Source organism: Epinephelus lanceolatus, chromosome 6 (genome assembly GCF_041903045.1).
Source record: "Epinephelus lanceolatus isolate andai-2023 chromosome 6, ASM4190304v1, whole genome shotgun sequence".
Classification (NCBI taxonomy): Eukaryota; Metazoa; Chordata; class Actinopteri; order Perciformes; family Serranidae; genus Epinephelus; species Epinephelus lanceolatus.
In genome coordinates, this window is record NC_135739.1 from 36,263,933 (window position 1) to 36,280,954 (window position 17,022).

The window sequence follows — 17,022 nt, forward strand, 5'->3', positions numbered from 1 at the left end:
AAAGACAAAAATGGAATTTAAACAAAGGCTCAATACTGCTTAAAGTCAGAGGTGAAATTAGACTTTTCTAAGTCACTTAAGTAATTTAATTAGCTTCCTTCCCTTTGTACCACCGATATGGTTTGAAATAAATGTGCATTTATTACATAAGAATATAAGGGGGAAAAATAGGTTGTATTGCAATCCCCAGTTTCTCCAGTGTGTAAATATTGTGCATTTGCTTCATAAATCACAGTTTGAATCCAGAGTTTTGATATGCAGAGCACTGATCTGGACCTAACTGCTGTAAACTCATTATACAGTGTCTGAGTAAAACTGCCAGGAGATGAGAGATAGAAGAAAACTGTGTTTAGAAGAAATGGGCTCACTGTCGGAAACCGTGTATACATGCAAATATCCTGAACACCTGCAAAGACAATTCCATTTCTTTCTCTTTTTTTCCCTTGTTTTTCTTTCCCTGTGTCATTCAAATGTTCTTATGATGAGTTCAAATGAGAATGCTTTGTGGCTCACCACATTAACATTAACATGATTGAGACAGCGGCAACAGAAGAATCGTAGAGCTCATTCATGCTAGACTAATTAGCTTACAGCTGAAGAAGGATTTTGACCATAAATTATATTTCAAAAAAACTTATACAAAAGGAATCTGCTGGCTGTTTGGAAAAATGTGTGCAGAGAGGACACATTTCAGTGGATGTCATTATTCTGTGCAAATTCATTTTATGTAACAGAGGTTTGGGTCATGCATCAATTACACGAGGTGCACACATGTTGCCAGTCACATGTCACTTTGTAGCCTATCTATGATCTGTACACACTGAGTTGTTCAGGCTAATAGGAACAAACAACTGAATTCATGCGCAAATCCCTGTGAAAGGCCTCAAACTGACCATGCATTACTGTAACCTAATTTAGCATGGTTTTTGCCTGAAGATTGAAAGATGTGGTGCGGCCCCATGTGTGATTTGCAATCATTTAAAAGAATCGTAAAGCAGTCTTAGCATAGCTTGTGGGCTTTTTATTAACCAGCGGGTCAAGCTTTTACCCTGCAGAGGGCCTTTAAATAGACACTCCCCGAGGTATCCTTCACAAAGAATAATGACGTAGAGGCAGATCTAAACAATAGTGTATGTGGGCCAATGCCACTGTGATTGTTCAAGTGATAAACAACACAGAGGTGTGGACTCGAGTCACATGTCTTCAGAATCGATTCAGAATCGAGTCACAAATTCAATCACTTTAGACTTGGGAAAATCAAAAAGGACTTACAGCTTGACTTGGACTTTAATACCAATGACTTGTGGCTCCTGGACTTGAGCCTTTTGACTTGCTCTGCTCTACTTCAGCACCACTGCTGGAAAAAAATCCCAGTGGAACACTGTCCTGAATCTACTAATGTTAATATTAATCTTTTTATTTCATTTAGACACAAACCATGCAACAATATACAGTATTACTTCTTACAGAACATGTCCTACAAATCATGAGAGAGAAAGTTACAGACATTATTCCAATTAAAGCAGTGTTTACAGAATGACAGGACAGAGACACATAAAATTCATTCTGTTGCAGTAAAGGCTAAAAGTACTTTATGCTATGAATGTACAATGTCAGCACTACTGTTTATGCCTCCATGCTGGCAACAGCTGTGGCAGGAGGCATGGTGTTTCATGATGTCCGTCTGTCTCATTCTCATCAACATGATATTTCAAGAATGCCTTAAGGGAATTTTTGAAATTGTGGTGCAAACATCCACTTTGACTCAAGGATGAACTGATTTGATTTTGGTGGTCAAAGGTCAAGGTCACTGTGACCTTGCATCCGTCTCATTCTTGTGTAAGCAATATTTCCAGAACGCCTTGAGGGAATTTCCTCAAATTTGGCACAGATGTACACTTTCGGTCGAGGATGAACTGATTCGAATTTGGTGGTTAAAGATCACTGTGACTTCTTTCAGTCTGGCATTGCCGTCGAAATCTCAAGAAAACCTTGAGAAAATTTCTTCAAATTCTGCACACATGTCACCTTGGACTCTAAAATGAACTGATTACAATTTGTTGCAGAAAGGTCGAGGTCACTGTGACCTTGCATCTGTCTTATTCTTGTGAATGAGATATTTCCAGAACACCTTTAGGGAATTTCTTCATATTTGGACTCACGGATGAACTTGAAGCACCCATGTTTTCACAGACATGTATAAGCTACTGTAACTGCTACGGTTCGTGGCGGCATACAACCGCGAGGCAGTAATTCTAGTTTATGATTAAGGTCAGTCACTCTTGAGACTTACTCGTGACTTAAAAGATGATGCCTTGGTTCCACCTATGACACAAGATCACATTTAATATAGGTACAATATGAACAGTGATGGAACTTTACTTGGTGTTTGAAATTTATCAGGGAAAAAAGATGAGGAATAAAAAATAAATTAATTAATTAATTAATGTATTAGCCACTTTGTTTATTAGAATAGTGAAATAATGATTTTGAACTAACTTTCAAATGGCTCCTTGGAGCTCAGGTTTTAGATTGCTGCTGTAAAATTGATTCCGTGAGTGCCTTGTTGTTATCACAATGCGGTGATGTGTAATGTGTGTGCCATTTAATTTCCTTACAATAATTTCCCACATTAATGTGCCTCAGGAGATAGCATTAGTAGCAGACACTCACCTATCTTCCTCAGTCACATACTGTACTGAACTGAGACAATCTGCATTGCTCTGCTCAGTGGCGTGTTTTGACTGCATCAGCAGGTTATACGCTGGGTTGATTCCCTGATTTGTTATGTTGGGCACCGAGCTGTGCCCTCAGGCTGCCTGTACGCCATGATAGATCTGAGACACCTGGGCTGTGATGGACAGATAGCAGGGTACGACTCCATCGTGGCCCCCGTAGCTCCTGCCGCTCCTCACCTCCTGGTGCACAGTGCTTCGGCTCTCCGCGGGGGGGGCTGACAGATAGATGTGCATCGAGCCCCCTGCTGCACAGAGCTGCAGGTGAAAGAAACCCGCCGCCCGTATGTGTGTGTGTGTGTGTGTGTGTGTGTGTGTGTGTGTGTGTGTGTGTGTGTCTGTGATAGGCTATTTCAGTCACTCAGCATCTCGGTGAGAGGAGTTAAGGTGAAATAAACCTGCAGTCTTCCATGAAGCGCGAGATCATTTTGTGTGTGTATGTGCGTGGCATGCAGAAAGTGAGGTTGAAGTGAAGTCTTCGACAACAGATCTGTGTGTGTGTGTGTGTGTGTGTGTGTGCTGTATCCTCCAGCCTAGCTGTGGCACCATTCATAAGCGTCCGTCAGCGAGCAGCAAAGCGAGGCATTGTGTCGATCACAGTTAAGTTCTCCCTCTTTCTCTCCCCGCTGCTCCCTTCTTCAGCCGGCCCCAGTGGACGGAGGGAAGCACTAATGGCCGCTCGTTATAGAGAAACAGAGACATGAAACAGGCCTTAATGAGCTGTTTTCTGTTTTGTGTTTTTCTCAGGGGGTCATTGTTATTGGTGAGAAATTGATTGGCAGCTGCTCTGCACCCATAGGGGTTCTGCGATATTCTGGGCGATAGCAAAGTTTTTGCAGCAAGGGCAGCTTTGTTTAGATGTTTGCAGCTGCGGGGTGTGTGAATGCATGTGTCTCAGCAAGTGTCTTTGCATGAGGGAGTTGGTGTGTGTGTCTGTTGGGTGTTGGGGTTTTTATGTTGGGGTTTTTATGTATGTAAGAGAGAGAAAGACATCAGGAAACCCAAAGATCCCATTTGCTTTTCTGCAATTGAGGAGGAGCAAACAGTTTTCAGAGAAAACTGTTCACATTTTTGAAGATTTGAGGATTTTCACTTCCTAGAAATAATATGAGCTGGCATTTTATGCATGCAGTGGTTGTTAATATGCTATAAACCAGTGTAGAAGCTACAGTATCACTTTGTGCACCTGTGCTCTTGCATTCAGAATAGATTGTGTCTGTCTGCCTGTCACAAAAGCAAATTGTTTGCATGGGATGTTACAAAGGGTTGGCGATATAAATAAAGTAAAGTAACCAACTCCAACATAACCAACTCTTTTTAGCTCATTTTAGTCTAGTTTTGCTATTTAACTGCACATTTACTGTATGGTTCAGTCTCAGTGCCCTCATCAATCCTGTATCCAGCAGCAGCAGAAAGCTATTTTCAGCAAACAAGCTGTGATAAATCCACTGTACACTACCTGTCCATCACCACACAGCAAACAAAGTTAACAACTAGCTGGTGAAAGAAACCTCTAGCAGCTAATAAGCCAGGTATTTTTCTCAGGGGTTGGTGGTGACCAGAACAGAGCCCAAAGGCACTTTTTCTCCTACAGGACATGAAACACATCTCCAAATGATTACTGCTGTTGCTCCATGTCTGCAGCGTTGGGTTTGCTATGTTGGTGAAGATTCTCAGTCTTTCAGACCATGGTAACTCTAAGTGCTATATTGTAGGCAACTGGACTTGCTTGAGTTTCATGACGGTGTTTGACCTTTCATCCAAGAGGCTTCTTCAGTTGCAGCCAGCGACTTTCCTCCAGTGATAGCATTAGGTTGGGCTTATATTAGCTTAACATGTCAGAGATCTTTTTATCAACAATGTAAAAGAAAAATAAAATAATGCAGTTTAGATGGAGTGTAAATTGTAGGTTGATGTTACCCATTGGTGTGTGAACTGCCGTTTGGAGTTTGGCATTTCAGCTGTTGCCGTCTTAGTTTTTGTAGCCATTGACTTTGTCTTAGTTTGTAGGTCATTGTCATACTGACAAATAAACTGTAATAATGAAAATTTAGATTGGAGGTGGTGGCCATTCTGTTTTGTTACAGCGTCTCCCAAGCATTGACTGCATCTTAGCGTGATCAAATTGAGATAATAACAAATGGTTGAATGGTTGGCTGTGGAATCAATTCTTTGTTGATTCTCTCCAAAATAACTGCAATCAAGTCAAAACAATTTTGTGTTGCAGCCACTTTTTGATACGTGTTGTATTTTCACATGTAAATCTCACCTATTGCAGCTTTACAAAGCAAAAACATTCAAACTCAAATGCATGTCAGATTGTATCTGTGGTCCTTTCTTCAACACAAAAGTACCTCACCACCCAACAGTGACAGAAAGGTCTTCAATTTCTCCCCTGCTTGGTGGGGGTAGAACCATGTTTATTACCAGCTGCATTTGAATAGTGTTAATCTATGCATCAAGCAGCAGCACTCAGTCTGCAATTGGTAGATAAAGGCAGCTGGCATGCTCCGAGGCCAGGCTGAATATCAAACAACTTCAGGTGAAGCCTGTTTCCCTCCAAAAGAGGCCCTGAAAGCAGCAAGACTCCTTCCATGATTATAGCCCGTCCAACCACAGTGCCTTCAATACTGACTTGAGATGAGTAAAGATTGCGCTATTATTCAAAATCGATGGCGAAACACAATGTTTTTCACTATGCTGCAAAGCAATTCGCAGAGCTGGAGGTAGAAATTGCATGAAACCATTCAGTCCCCATATTTGGCATTCAGAGACAGTATACAAACTTTCATAATGTAATATTTTAACACAGTATAATGTAGTTGTGAGCAGCTGTTAAGACATACGTTACAGTATCTATCAGCAATTATACCCTCTCATATTAAGACACATTTTATACTATTTCAACTGTGTTTTTTTGTCATTTATGATCTGTTTACACACGGCACCACTTATGTGTGCCCACAGGAATTATATTTTGACTTACCACTACATTATGTGGTTTTGTAAACCATTTCTTTTATGTTTAAATGTTTAGAAATAGCGTTACTAGTGAGTGGTCTGATGCTATTTCTACCTCCAGCTGAGAGAATTGCTTTGCACCATGCGAGAAACATTGTGTTTCTCTAGCGATTTTAAATAACAGTGCAATCTTTTTTCATCTCGTGTCACTTTTTGAGGCGCTGTGGTTGGACAGTTACCCATTCATGTTCAACAGAGTGGCACACAAGATTCACTTAGAGGTCATGCAGACATCATATTTTAAGCCCGGCAAGAAACAGATCTGAAATGAGCCTCCTTGTGAGGGACACAAGCTGTGTCCTGTCCACTTTAAAATCAAAACAATTTCCCTCCTATTCAAGAAGCAGTAAAAAAAACAACAGTTTAGAACGGCTCGGTGCATTTACTTTTTGTATTGTCCGCATAATGTGTGGCTTCTGTTGGACCCGTGTCCTTTATCTCACCTGCATGCAGCATTCATGTGTGTTGTGTGTCCTCTGCTTACTCTTAGCATGTGTTTCTGTGACATTGCAGGGAGTTTGGCCGCTGGAAGGTGAACAGCTTGGCCCTGGAGAGACAAGAGAACAATGGCTTTTCCTTGCCGCTGGACCCCGAGTTCCTCCAGACCATTAGGCAACTGGGCAGGAGGCCCAGTCTCAACGCCATCACTGACAACATTATCAGGAAATACGGAACCCACTTCCTGCTCTCCGCTACACTGGGAGGTAAGTAAAGTAGACGGGCTGTGATTTTATTTGATTTTATTGACCTATCTTTACACCAGGGAGAAAGGAAGCGTTAAAAGGTGAGGTTTGGGGCATCGAGCATCGGTGGCCCAAGTCCAGGACAAACATGTGGCCCTTTTCTACAGCAGAAAACCTTTTAGGTAGAGCTGGGTCATATGGAGGAAATCAAATATTATAATAATTTTGACCAAATATCTCTGTGGATGTTGTAATAGTATTGTGTGGTTAACTTTTGGTGCTTTCACTAAATATTTACACAATTTTTTGATAAATAATAATCAGTTATGTGGATATAACGGCTGGTTTTGGGTTCACACTGGACGTAGAAGCACTATGGAGCATGCTGACTTTCCATAGAGCACTGCCCGCCACCTTTCAGCACCCATATTAGGTCACTGAGTTGTTTACACTGGATGCTCTGCAGCGCCAAGCTCCGCTGCCGTCTTGCATTCTGCAGCGATAGTTTCAGTGGTCTATTTTTTCAGCAAGCTAATATGGCAAGAAAACAATCTGATAATCAATTATGAGCAACATTAAAGATAAATTATGTATGATATAAATTATTTGATTCTTATGCATGATAAAATATGCATCCCATGCTTACTTATTCCACAGATTTGTCAGCTGTGTCTAAATAGAGAGCAAGAGCATTAAGCACACACACACACACACACACACACACACACACACACACACATACACACACATACACAAGCAGACAGAGTGCGTGTGATCAGAGAAGAGCAGAGGAGAGGATGCGCTTGCTGATCAGCATGGAGAAATGCACTTCTAATGTGAACGACCAGGCCATGACTTGAGCGATAACTGTCATACTGCAGCACTTCTGCGTCCAGTGTGAACGTGGCATAGGTGGGTAGAGGCAGATGATAAAACAGCAAGACTTTTCTGGTAAGATCAGAAAATAACATCACTTTACTGTAATGCAGCCTTTAAAACCTGGAAAAGACAACACTTATGATAACCAAAATCGAAGGCAATATCTTGCTCCTATTACAATAACGCTATAAGAGCACAATTACACGTGAGGAAAATTAAAATTTGCCGTTCACTTATAAAAAAAATAAAATAAAATAAAACATTTGCCTCCACTGCATAATCACATTGCGTGGAGTTCAACTTTGCTGAACTCTGACAGGCGAAGTCACAGCCTCAACCAACAGGAAAAAGTATGTGTGGAAGAGACATTTTCTGTTGTCGTGCATATTATATGATACTGGGTGTGAAAAATACAAACCGCCGCACATGAGCAATGTCGCCTGGCTAGCAGTGGGTCGGGAGACAAGCGTGGAACGTAAGAAAATGGAAAATGTACCTATAACATTATATTTCACAGTAGTTATCAGCAAGATAGCTAATGATAGCTAGCATGCTAGCTTCTTTGTGCGTCACAATCAGCAGTGCCCACATTATCACTTTGGCAGGCGATGGTCACTCACCTGCATTCACTCATGTGTGACCATACCCTTATATACATATATTGCCTAGCCCTAGTTGTGAGTGAAACAAATTGTAATTATTCTGCATTTCTTAATTGTTTCAAACACATGCTAGAACTTAACTGCTTTGAACACCTGTGAACATCACCTTTACAACAGCCATTCAAATGTTGAATAATGCAGCAGTAAATTGCAAAGAACTATGTGATGGATACGCATCAAGAAAGCTGATGCTTCCCCTAATCAGCATTTCTACACATGTGGTGGAATGGAAACCCAAAATAGGAAATGGCCAAAGGGACTATAATTTCCCGTTCTAAATGTAGTTCCTGCAGCTTCTGTTCCTTTGGGCCAGTAGCCTAATTACACAATCACTGTGTCCTAAGCTGGGACCTTGCCATCCACATCTTTTTTTCACTTGTGTTGCTATAGACCATCAGCTGTCAAATAAAATGGGTAATTACCATAAAAGAGTAATCTTCGACACCACATTTGAAGCTCTAAAGCTTCTTGCATGCTCAAACAACCAAATATTTAACTATTGTCTCAGCTGTGACTGTGGGATTGTCTGTGGTTGTTTGAGCTCATATTCTTTGATTCAACATGTAAAACCTCTGTTTAGAGTTGTTTGACAAAAGTGTCAGCGGATCCTGTCAGTGTTTCCATAACAATAGAGGAAAGTTAGCCAGAGTACTGTAATGCGCAGCAAAGCTCCCATGGCTATCTGCTGCACAATCTCCTCCATCTCCTCTGCTAGCTCTTTTCATCTCTTGTCTCTTGTGCATAAACTCTCAAAGTCATGTCGAATACCAACAACAGTATTTTAAATAGGTTGGAATGAATCCTGTACATCATGTTCTGCCAACAACAGCAAAGCATGGCCCAGTATTACCTACAGTATTACCTTTAGCCAGTGTGAGGGAATATATGGGTAGGTTTTATCAAAGCAATGTGCAAGTTTATGCAGTATATCTTGAAAAACACTGTGATTCCTGGTTAAAATTCATAATGATAACAACATAAACAGGCTTGAATTTGTAACATCTCCCATTTGCGTGCCCGTTTTGGAGCCTTGTGTTTGGCATTTTGGCCATCTTGTTTTTTTAAAGCCAGAAGTGACCATACTTGGAAGACAGGCGAGGGGTGGATCTGACTGAGAACCCAAGGACACTGACTGCCGACAGCCTGTCACTCAAGAGGCCACACCCTTTATTATGCATAACTTTAAGCCTAAATAAAATGTAAATAGTTGAGTTATATAAAAACTCATCCCCTGCACAATTTTCATGAACAAGAAAATTTGCTACAGACACCAAAACCGCTTTTGTACCAGTCTGTAAACATGTGTATTTCTGCTGTAAAGTTGGATATTTTAAATTGGGTGTCTATGCTTTTGGAGCCAGACTCAAGGGGCCATTTGAGGATTGCAGTTTTTGGCACTTCAACATTGGCTTCATTTTTCAGCCTCAGAGGTTGATGCTTGATCCATACATTGCCCCTTTCTGAACAGTTAATCAGCTGCCCTCAGGCATCATCAATGTTTTTACAAAGCCCTGGGCAAGTCTGTGAATCCATTGGGAAGTTATATGCCTTTTTGTGAAAGGCAACTCCCATTACCATCCCCCCACCCAACACTTTTAGCCAGTTGGCATGAACACAAACACATGCCATGCCAAATTTCAGCCACTTAAGGCAAAAAATATATAGATTTTTTTTTCTTGTAACCAGCTGACCATCCAACGGACAGTGTGAGCTATTGAGCTGCTGGTTGCAGCTAAAAAAAGGAAAACATCTTTCATATTTTACAAGATAATCTGTTTTTCCAAAGGATTTCCCTCTTTTAATGATTAGCTCTATAAAATGTGTCTATATCTTCAAACAAAAGAAAGACGCTTGTTGCAACACAATTAAGATTATAGCTACTGCGCAGCGATGGGTCGGGTCCGTGCATGTTTAGGCAATTCTGAGCAACAAGCAGAAGAATTGGAAGACATTTAGCAACACAATCTGCCTTTTGCATCAGCTGAGGCTTGAACTCACAACTTCTGAGACTTCTATCTCACTGAGCTAATTAGTCAGTGATTTGTAGCTTCACAAATTGACTAAGCCAGACGTGCAGGTTTAGCAGCCATCCATGCATGGAAAAGCAGATTTCAAACCGCTGTAAAAAATTCAGTTATCGAAACAAAAATCTGAAAATACACATATTGCATCTAGACAGCATGGAGATGTTGGTAATTTATTTTAACAATGATTGATTTGCTTCATAAGTGAAAAACTGATGTTTAACTAGTTGAGCTTTGTGCAAAGTGAGACGCCTCAGATGGCTTCACACTGGAGTATTGACACTGGATCTGTGTGCAAAGTTTGGTTTATTTTCAAGCATTTTCTAGCAGAAAAAGACTTGAAGATGCTGCACAGTGATCAGTCATGCTCAGGCAATTTTAAGCAATAAGCTGGAGCACAAGAAGATGATTACATTACAATGTGGATTCCGCACCTGTTGAGGCTTGAACCCGCAACCTCTGGAACCTAAGACAGTCATCTACCGCTCGGAGCTAATTGGCAAGTAGCAACTCAACAGTGGCTTCACAGATTGAGTAAGCCATTCACTGTTGTGTAGGAAAGCAGCCATCCGTGCATGGAATAAACCACTGTAAAAAATTCAGTTATTCTGAAAATCTTAAAATACACATATTGCATGTAGACAGCATGGAGATGTTGGTAATTTGTTTGTAACAATGATTGATTTGCTCCATAAGTGAAAAACTGATGTTTAAAATTTTTACATTGACTCCAGTTGTACACATTAGAGCAAAATTCAAAATGCTGTCAAAAATTCAGTTTTTGAGATAAAATTCTGAAATTTGCAACACATCATTCTACCATGACTCTAGAATTTTGTCTTTTTTTCATGAACATTGAAGATTTATTTAGCAAGAATTTGCATGCATATGTGTACAGTACAGTTTACAGTCAAACATTTTGATGCACTGTAGGCTCAATTTTTGATAAATCAAAAAATTTGTAGGACAGTCTGAAGATGCTCTGTAGCAAGTTTGGTGTCAATTGAGTAAAAATTGTGGGAGGAGATAGATAAGAAGTTTTACAGTTTTTGAAAAAAAAAAACAGAGTGATGAACTTCATAATTTTTAATAGGTTTAAATGTACAAAAGTTTTTTCAGTATTGGGGCTACACTTTGATGAAAGTTGTGAAGTTGTAGCACGTATGGTTGATTTGTTATGAATTTTCAAAATTTTGAAATCTAGACGCTTGCTGTAGCGCCACCATCAGGACTATTGACTTGAGTTTACAGCTGGGGATATCTGACATGAGACTGGACCTTTGTGCAAAGTTTGGTGAGTTTTCACCCATGGGAAGTATGATTTCCTCGGAAGAAGAAGAAGAAAGAAGAAGAATACCTAGGATTACAGTAGTGTCCTGGCAGCTTAGCTGCCCAGACCCTAATAATTAGGCTGTAGTATTCCTGTAACTTCATTTGTATTTAAAAAACATGGTTCTTAACAAGGTTTCAGAACTCAGTGAGTTATTAAAACTGATTTTTCTTCTCACACTGCGTTGGAGACAAGTGCTAACCTTTCTCTATCCCCGGTGGTAATGTACTATATATTAGTTCTAATGCCTCTCCAAATTAAAACCACATTCCACATAAAACTTAATGCCGTTAGAAAGGATTTTTCCATCGATCTTTCACTCTTTCCATCGTTCGTCAATACACCATCCTCTGAAAGCTTTGGCTCTGTTTTTATTGAAAGATTTGTTCCATAAGGCATCTCAATTTGTGCACGGTATAGCTGCAGACTTATCACCCAATTGACACAATGTAGACCACAGTGCAAAATTACCAGAGGCAGATAAATTTCTCATTAGCTGTCCACCTTCAGAAGTACTGTTTATCAGCCTACTGAATGTGACTCTGTAATGAGCACTGGCAGGTGTTAATGGGTTAATATTTACCACTACACCACTGAGAACATTATGCCTGTGTATGTGTACAGGGGATGATTCATTAATGGAGTGTGCGTACGTGCCTGTGTGCGTGTGTTCACAGGGGAAGAGTCATTAATGATCTTTGTGGACAAGCGGAAGTTGAGTCGGACGTCTGAAGTGAGTGAATCCAACGGCACAGCTGTGACTCTGGAGACCCTGCACCAGCTGGCTGCCTCCTACTTCATCGACAGGGAGAGCACCCTGCACAAGCTGCACCACATCCAGATTGCCTCCACTGCCATCAAGGTAAAAAGCTTGCTGCTCTGAGTCAAACACAAAACCGATTAAAAAACAACAACAAAAAAAACAGGTGCTCATTTGCCACAGCTTTAGATTGCTCCTATTGTAGGATTTTTTCCACTGCCATTTCATTGGGACATTATTCAAATTACATTTTGTTTCAGTGGCTAAACATAATTATTGTATTTTTCAAAAACATGGCAAGTGGTCTTGATTAGCTCAATCACTAAAGAATTAATGAAATCAGGGCCAGTATGGAGCATTTGAATGGAAACCCTACAATCAGCAGGTTTAGCTCATTTTAATGAAAACAGCTCTTACTGCTAACCAATCAAGGTCCACCTTTTTCCTGTCTCTGTGGATTTAGTCTCCAAATTCATTCACTACACATCCTTTCAATCACCACATATTTACTACAAACATTACAAATATTGAGTTATTGAGTTACTGGCCTAAATGTCAATGGTTCTCAACCTTGTTTGTGTCAAGACCCCTAAACTGATAAGCATTAGGTCACGGGCACCCATTAATTAGGTCAGGGACCTCGGTCTGAATTTTTTTTTATTGTAAAATATGATTAAAGGTTACATATCGACACTTGGTTATGGAGTTTCCATGTCAACATATGACGTGCAAAGAACCCTGGGGGTATTAGTTGTTGACATTCTGGGACACCTTCAGCCTGTTACATGCATCGTCTGTTTTTAAATTACACTTTTGTTTTCTCAGGAAATGTACAGACTGCATACAGTCTCTTAAAACATAAACGCACTACGTCGTTGCAACACCACGAATTGACGTTTTTTCGTTTAGAGGAATATTGGCAAAAGTGGTGGTATGTTTTCTTTAGTGCATAATCACTTGAATATAAAAATCTTGGGGCTTTAACTACCTTAGAAAGAGCAGTCAGTTTTTACAAAGTGAGCGGGTCCTGATCTGGAGAGATTGCCATGTTGCACCAGAATGTTTCTACAGTAGCCTACAATAGACAAACCAAACACTGTCTCTAAGGCCGTTTACTTCTTTGTGTGAGCCACTGTAGTTTGTGCCCCCTCTGCCATGAGAGTATTGAAAAAACAATGATTTTTTTTAAAAATGTGAAGCTGCTTTATTCAGTGCTTTTACCGGTTTGAATCACTAGGTTCATTTATTGTGGAGAGGAAGAGACCTCCGCGGATAAATCAGCTCCTGGAAAAAAAAACCCCGCTCCTGAACACTTGGATCTTAAGTTACCAGAGAAATTAGGTGAGCACACGTTAGCAGGTGCTAGGCTGGCAGCCCGTCTCCAACATGCCAAACAGCATCAGAGAAATGCTGATTTGTTACATGAAACTGCTTTATTAAGTGCTGTTATTGGTTTTAATCACCAAAGGTCTCATTTATAAACATTGCATACGCACAAAAAAGGCCTGAGAGAGGGGTTCGCCACTTCCCACGCAAAAGATGCTATCTACAAAAACAGACCTGATGAGAGAAACTTTGACCCATGCTTACACACCTTTTGCAGATGGGAGATTGGCAACACAGATGGTGAGGTGGAAGCCTGGTAGCAGAAACTGTGTAATTTCTTTTTTTTTTTTTTTTTTTTTTTTTTTGGTGCATGCCATTTTTGGCTTTTGGCAGTGAAGACCCCCTGACCAATGAACACTAAAGGAATTCTAACCAGGAGAAGTTTCAGCTGGCTACAATTGGCAATTCTCACCATTAGATGCCACTAAATCATCTCAAATCTTAAACCCTTGACCTTTAGGATCAAAACACTAAAGCTGTGAACTACAGTACAGTTGAGGAGATAACCATGGAGGAAGTAAAATTACAATAGTTACTCATATGACTCTTAGGCACATTGAGTTTGATTCTATAGTGAATTGAATAGTGGAAATAAGCTATTCCCATTTTGCTGGTGACCCGGGAGCTATATATGACACTGAAGTTTAAATAAAAACACTTTGATGATAACATGGGATAGACGATGGGATATTTACATTGTTTGACTGTGCATGAAACCAGCAGCCTTAAAGGGATAGTGCACCCAAAAATGAAAATTCAGCCATTATCTCACTCACCCTCTCTATCTACTCGCCTGAGGGAGGCTCAGGTGAAGTTTTAGAGTCCTCACAACACTTGCGGAGATCCAAAGGGAGAGGGGGTAGCAACACAACTCCACCTAATAGAGGCTTATGGTAACGTCCAAAAACACATAATTGAAACCATAAAATATCTCCATACTGCTTGTCCGTAGTGAAGTGTCCTGAAGCCCCGACATAAAAAGTTGTACAGAAAAACGTCATTTGAACTCTGTTTTTAGCCTCATTGTAGCCTGTAGCTCTAACTGCTTCTCTGTGAACCATGCTCACATGTGCACACTTGCGCGCAACTCCAGCGAAAGCACGTGAACACACATGAAGGCGGTGCCCATTTCTCATGGTCACGCGCAAGCGCGTGTGTTGTGAGGACTCTAAAACTTCACCTGAGCCTCCCTCTGCATTTGAGTGAGTAGATAATGGCTGAATTTTCATTTTTGGGTGCACTTTCCCTTTAATGGATGCTACAACATCCACACAGTTAGTTTGCAGTTTAAAGGCTTTATTAATTGTTCTGAGAGAAGCTCATGATGTGTCTTGGACAAGACACAAATATATTTTTTTCCAGTACAGTAGGTGGCACAATCTTTTGTACAGTAAAAACAAAATATATCCTCTTGCTGTTTATGTGCTCATGATTTCAGATAATAATGACGCTTATGCTCTCCTCTGGGCATAAGTATTGGAGCAAATTAAGAAAATCACCCTCTACAGTGGTAAGTACTTGCCAAGTACTTACCACTTACTACCAATTACTGTATGCAGTTGGCGACCCATCAATAGGCCCTTGGTGGGCTGCTCTGGCCTGCTTCATATGCAGAATACCATCATGCTGCAGATTATTAAAACATAATTTTAACGACGTATAGCAGACCGAACCCTCTATATGGAATGATGAACTTGAGCTACTTCTCTTACCATTTTTAATTAATGAACCCTTCATAGTGAATGCACTTTAAGACCTCACCTAATGTTCTAGCCAAAAACCCAGGGGCAGTCATTTCATAGGTTACCTCAGGGTACTTCAGAGGCACACTCTTCCACATACAGTAAATATTTCCAAGTGCCATAAGGGAAAATAAACCAAAGAGAATGCCATTCATGAGGAAACCCTTTTTTATTATTAAATAGATTTACTTCACAAAAACGTGTCCCACAGCAGCAGTTCACAATCTTTCTTTCATTCTTTAACTCCTTTCCCCTGTTTTCTGTCTGTGTGCTAAGCTTGGCTAAGCAGCTGCTGTTAGCTTCATATTTACCACACAGACAGTATGCTAACTAGATAAAAAGCATTAAATATTTCTTTATTTCACTTCAAATGTTAAAGAATATGACATCATGCACTGTTTCTGTATTTCATTTCTCTCTCTCAGTTGCCTGAAGCACTCATTGTCTTTGTTGGCTACAGATGGTTTTGTCTCAAGATGTCTCTTGAGCTTACTTGGTACCATTGCTGCATTTGACAGTTTTTCCCTGCCAGCAAGTCCTCATTAAACAACAAAATATGTTGCTTCTCTGTGCCCTAAAGAAAGACACATTTTCTTTCTCATTACTATTGACAGGACAGCATTACTGTTACAAATAACTGTTTCCAAAATCCAATCGTTTTTTTTTTTTCATCTGACCCTATGGTTAAGGTTTGGTTGGGTTTAGGAACAAATCTACTTGGTTAGGCTTCTGGAATGATCATGATTTGGGTAAAAATCACCTCATCAAAGTTATCATACTTTCATCATTCTGCTTACACATTGCCACTTGTTAAAGGTATTGAATGAATGCCATTATGGCTTGAAGAAACCCAAGCTGACTGCAAACAAACAGGAGTCTCCTGTATTAACGTCCAATGTTTCGATGACCCATCCATCCACCTCCCTCAGCGGACTACTTCATCCTTTGTTCTGGACAGACGAGCCATAATTCACATGACTGATAGAGGGCTTTGTCACTTGAACATAAACACATGTTGTTTTGGGGCATCTCTTCCCTGCAGATAGCTTTCCCTATCAAAGAAAACCAAGCAGCTTCCACTCTTCGGTCTGATTTTAGTTGCTTTGGTCAGCTCAGACTATGTTGAGTACTGAGGTGTATCAGCATTTCTTTGAGCTATATTTACAGTGACAAATCTTTCCATTGCATGCTCTGAAAGTTGCTTTTTTGACTGCTGTGCAGGTGGAACAGTGTATTTAATATTTTAGTGTGATCTGAATCTTTCCTTAAGGCACCAGGCTACTACGTCACACACTTTGGAAATCTCTGTCCTGCATTTGGCGTCCCATGCACTGTTATGACGGAACAGCTTTAATCTGGAAAAATATATACTTTATGAGCCACAGATGTAGCTGTTAGACCTGAAGAAACTGAAGTCAAATATTGTTTTTAATTAAAAAAAACATACAATATAAAACACACTTACTGCATGATCTACTTGGCATTCAGCTGGTTGATTAAAAAATATACATTTTTTCCCATGCTAATCTTGCATTGTATGCATTTTTTAGTGCTTTGATGTGACATTGCATGCTCAATGAGCAACACCGCTTACTTCCCCCCTCACTCTTTCATGTGTGTACAAGCTCATATATGGAACAGCATGCTATGCATATCAAGATATGCTTATGATGTAAATATCACCCTGCATCTTTTACTGCTTAATACCTTCAGGGTGTGTTCATTCATCACTCTGTCAGTTGTTATCAAGCAGAATGAATTGAATCGGCTGAGTTTGCCCTTCGCACCGCAGACTGAATT

General features: G+C 40.2%; 1 protein-coding gene across 2 annotated transcripts in view; it reads left to right on the forward strand.

The window, feature by feature from the left end:
* Positions 1-17,022, forward strand: part of LOC117254495 (BMP/retinoic acid-inducible neural-specific protein 3-like) — a 71,230-nt gene that overhangs the window by 20,523 nt on the left and 33,685 nt on the right. For both annotated transcript variants that reach the window (XM_033622843.2, XM_033622844.2), the window contains exons 3-4: positions 6,270-6,460; positions 12,012-12,196. In XM_033622843.2, coding sequence (XP_033478734.1) covers positions 6,270-6,460; positions 12,012-12,196 — 376 coding nt within the window. The remainder of the gene's footprint in view (positions 1-6,269; positions 6,461-12,011; positions 12,197-17,022) is intronic.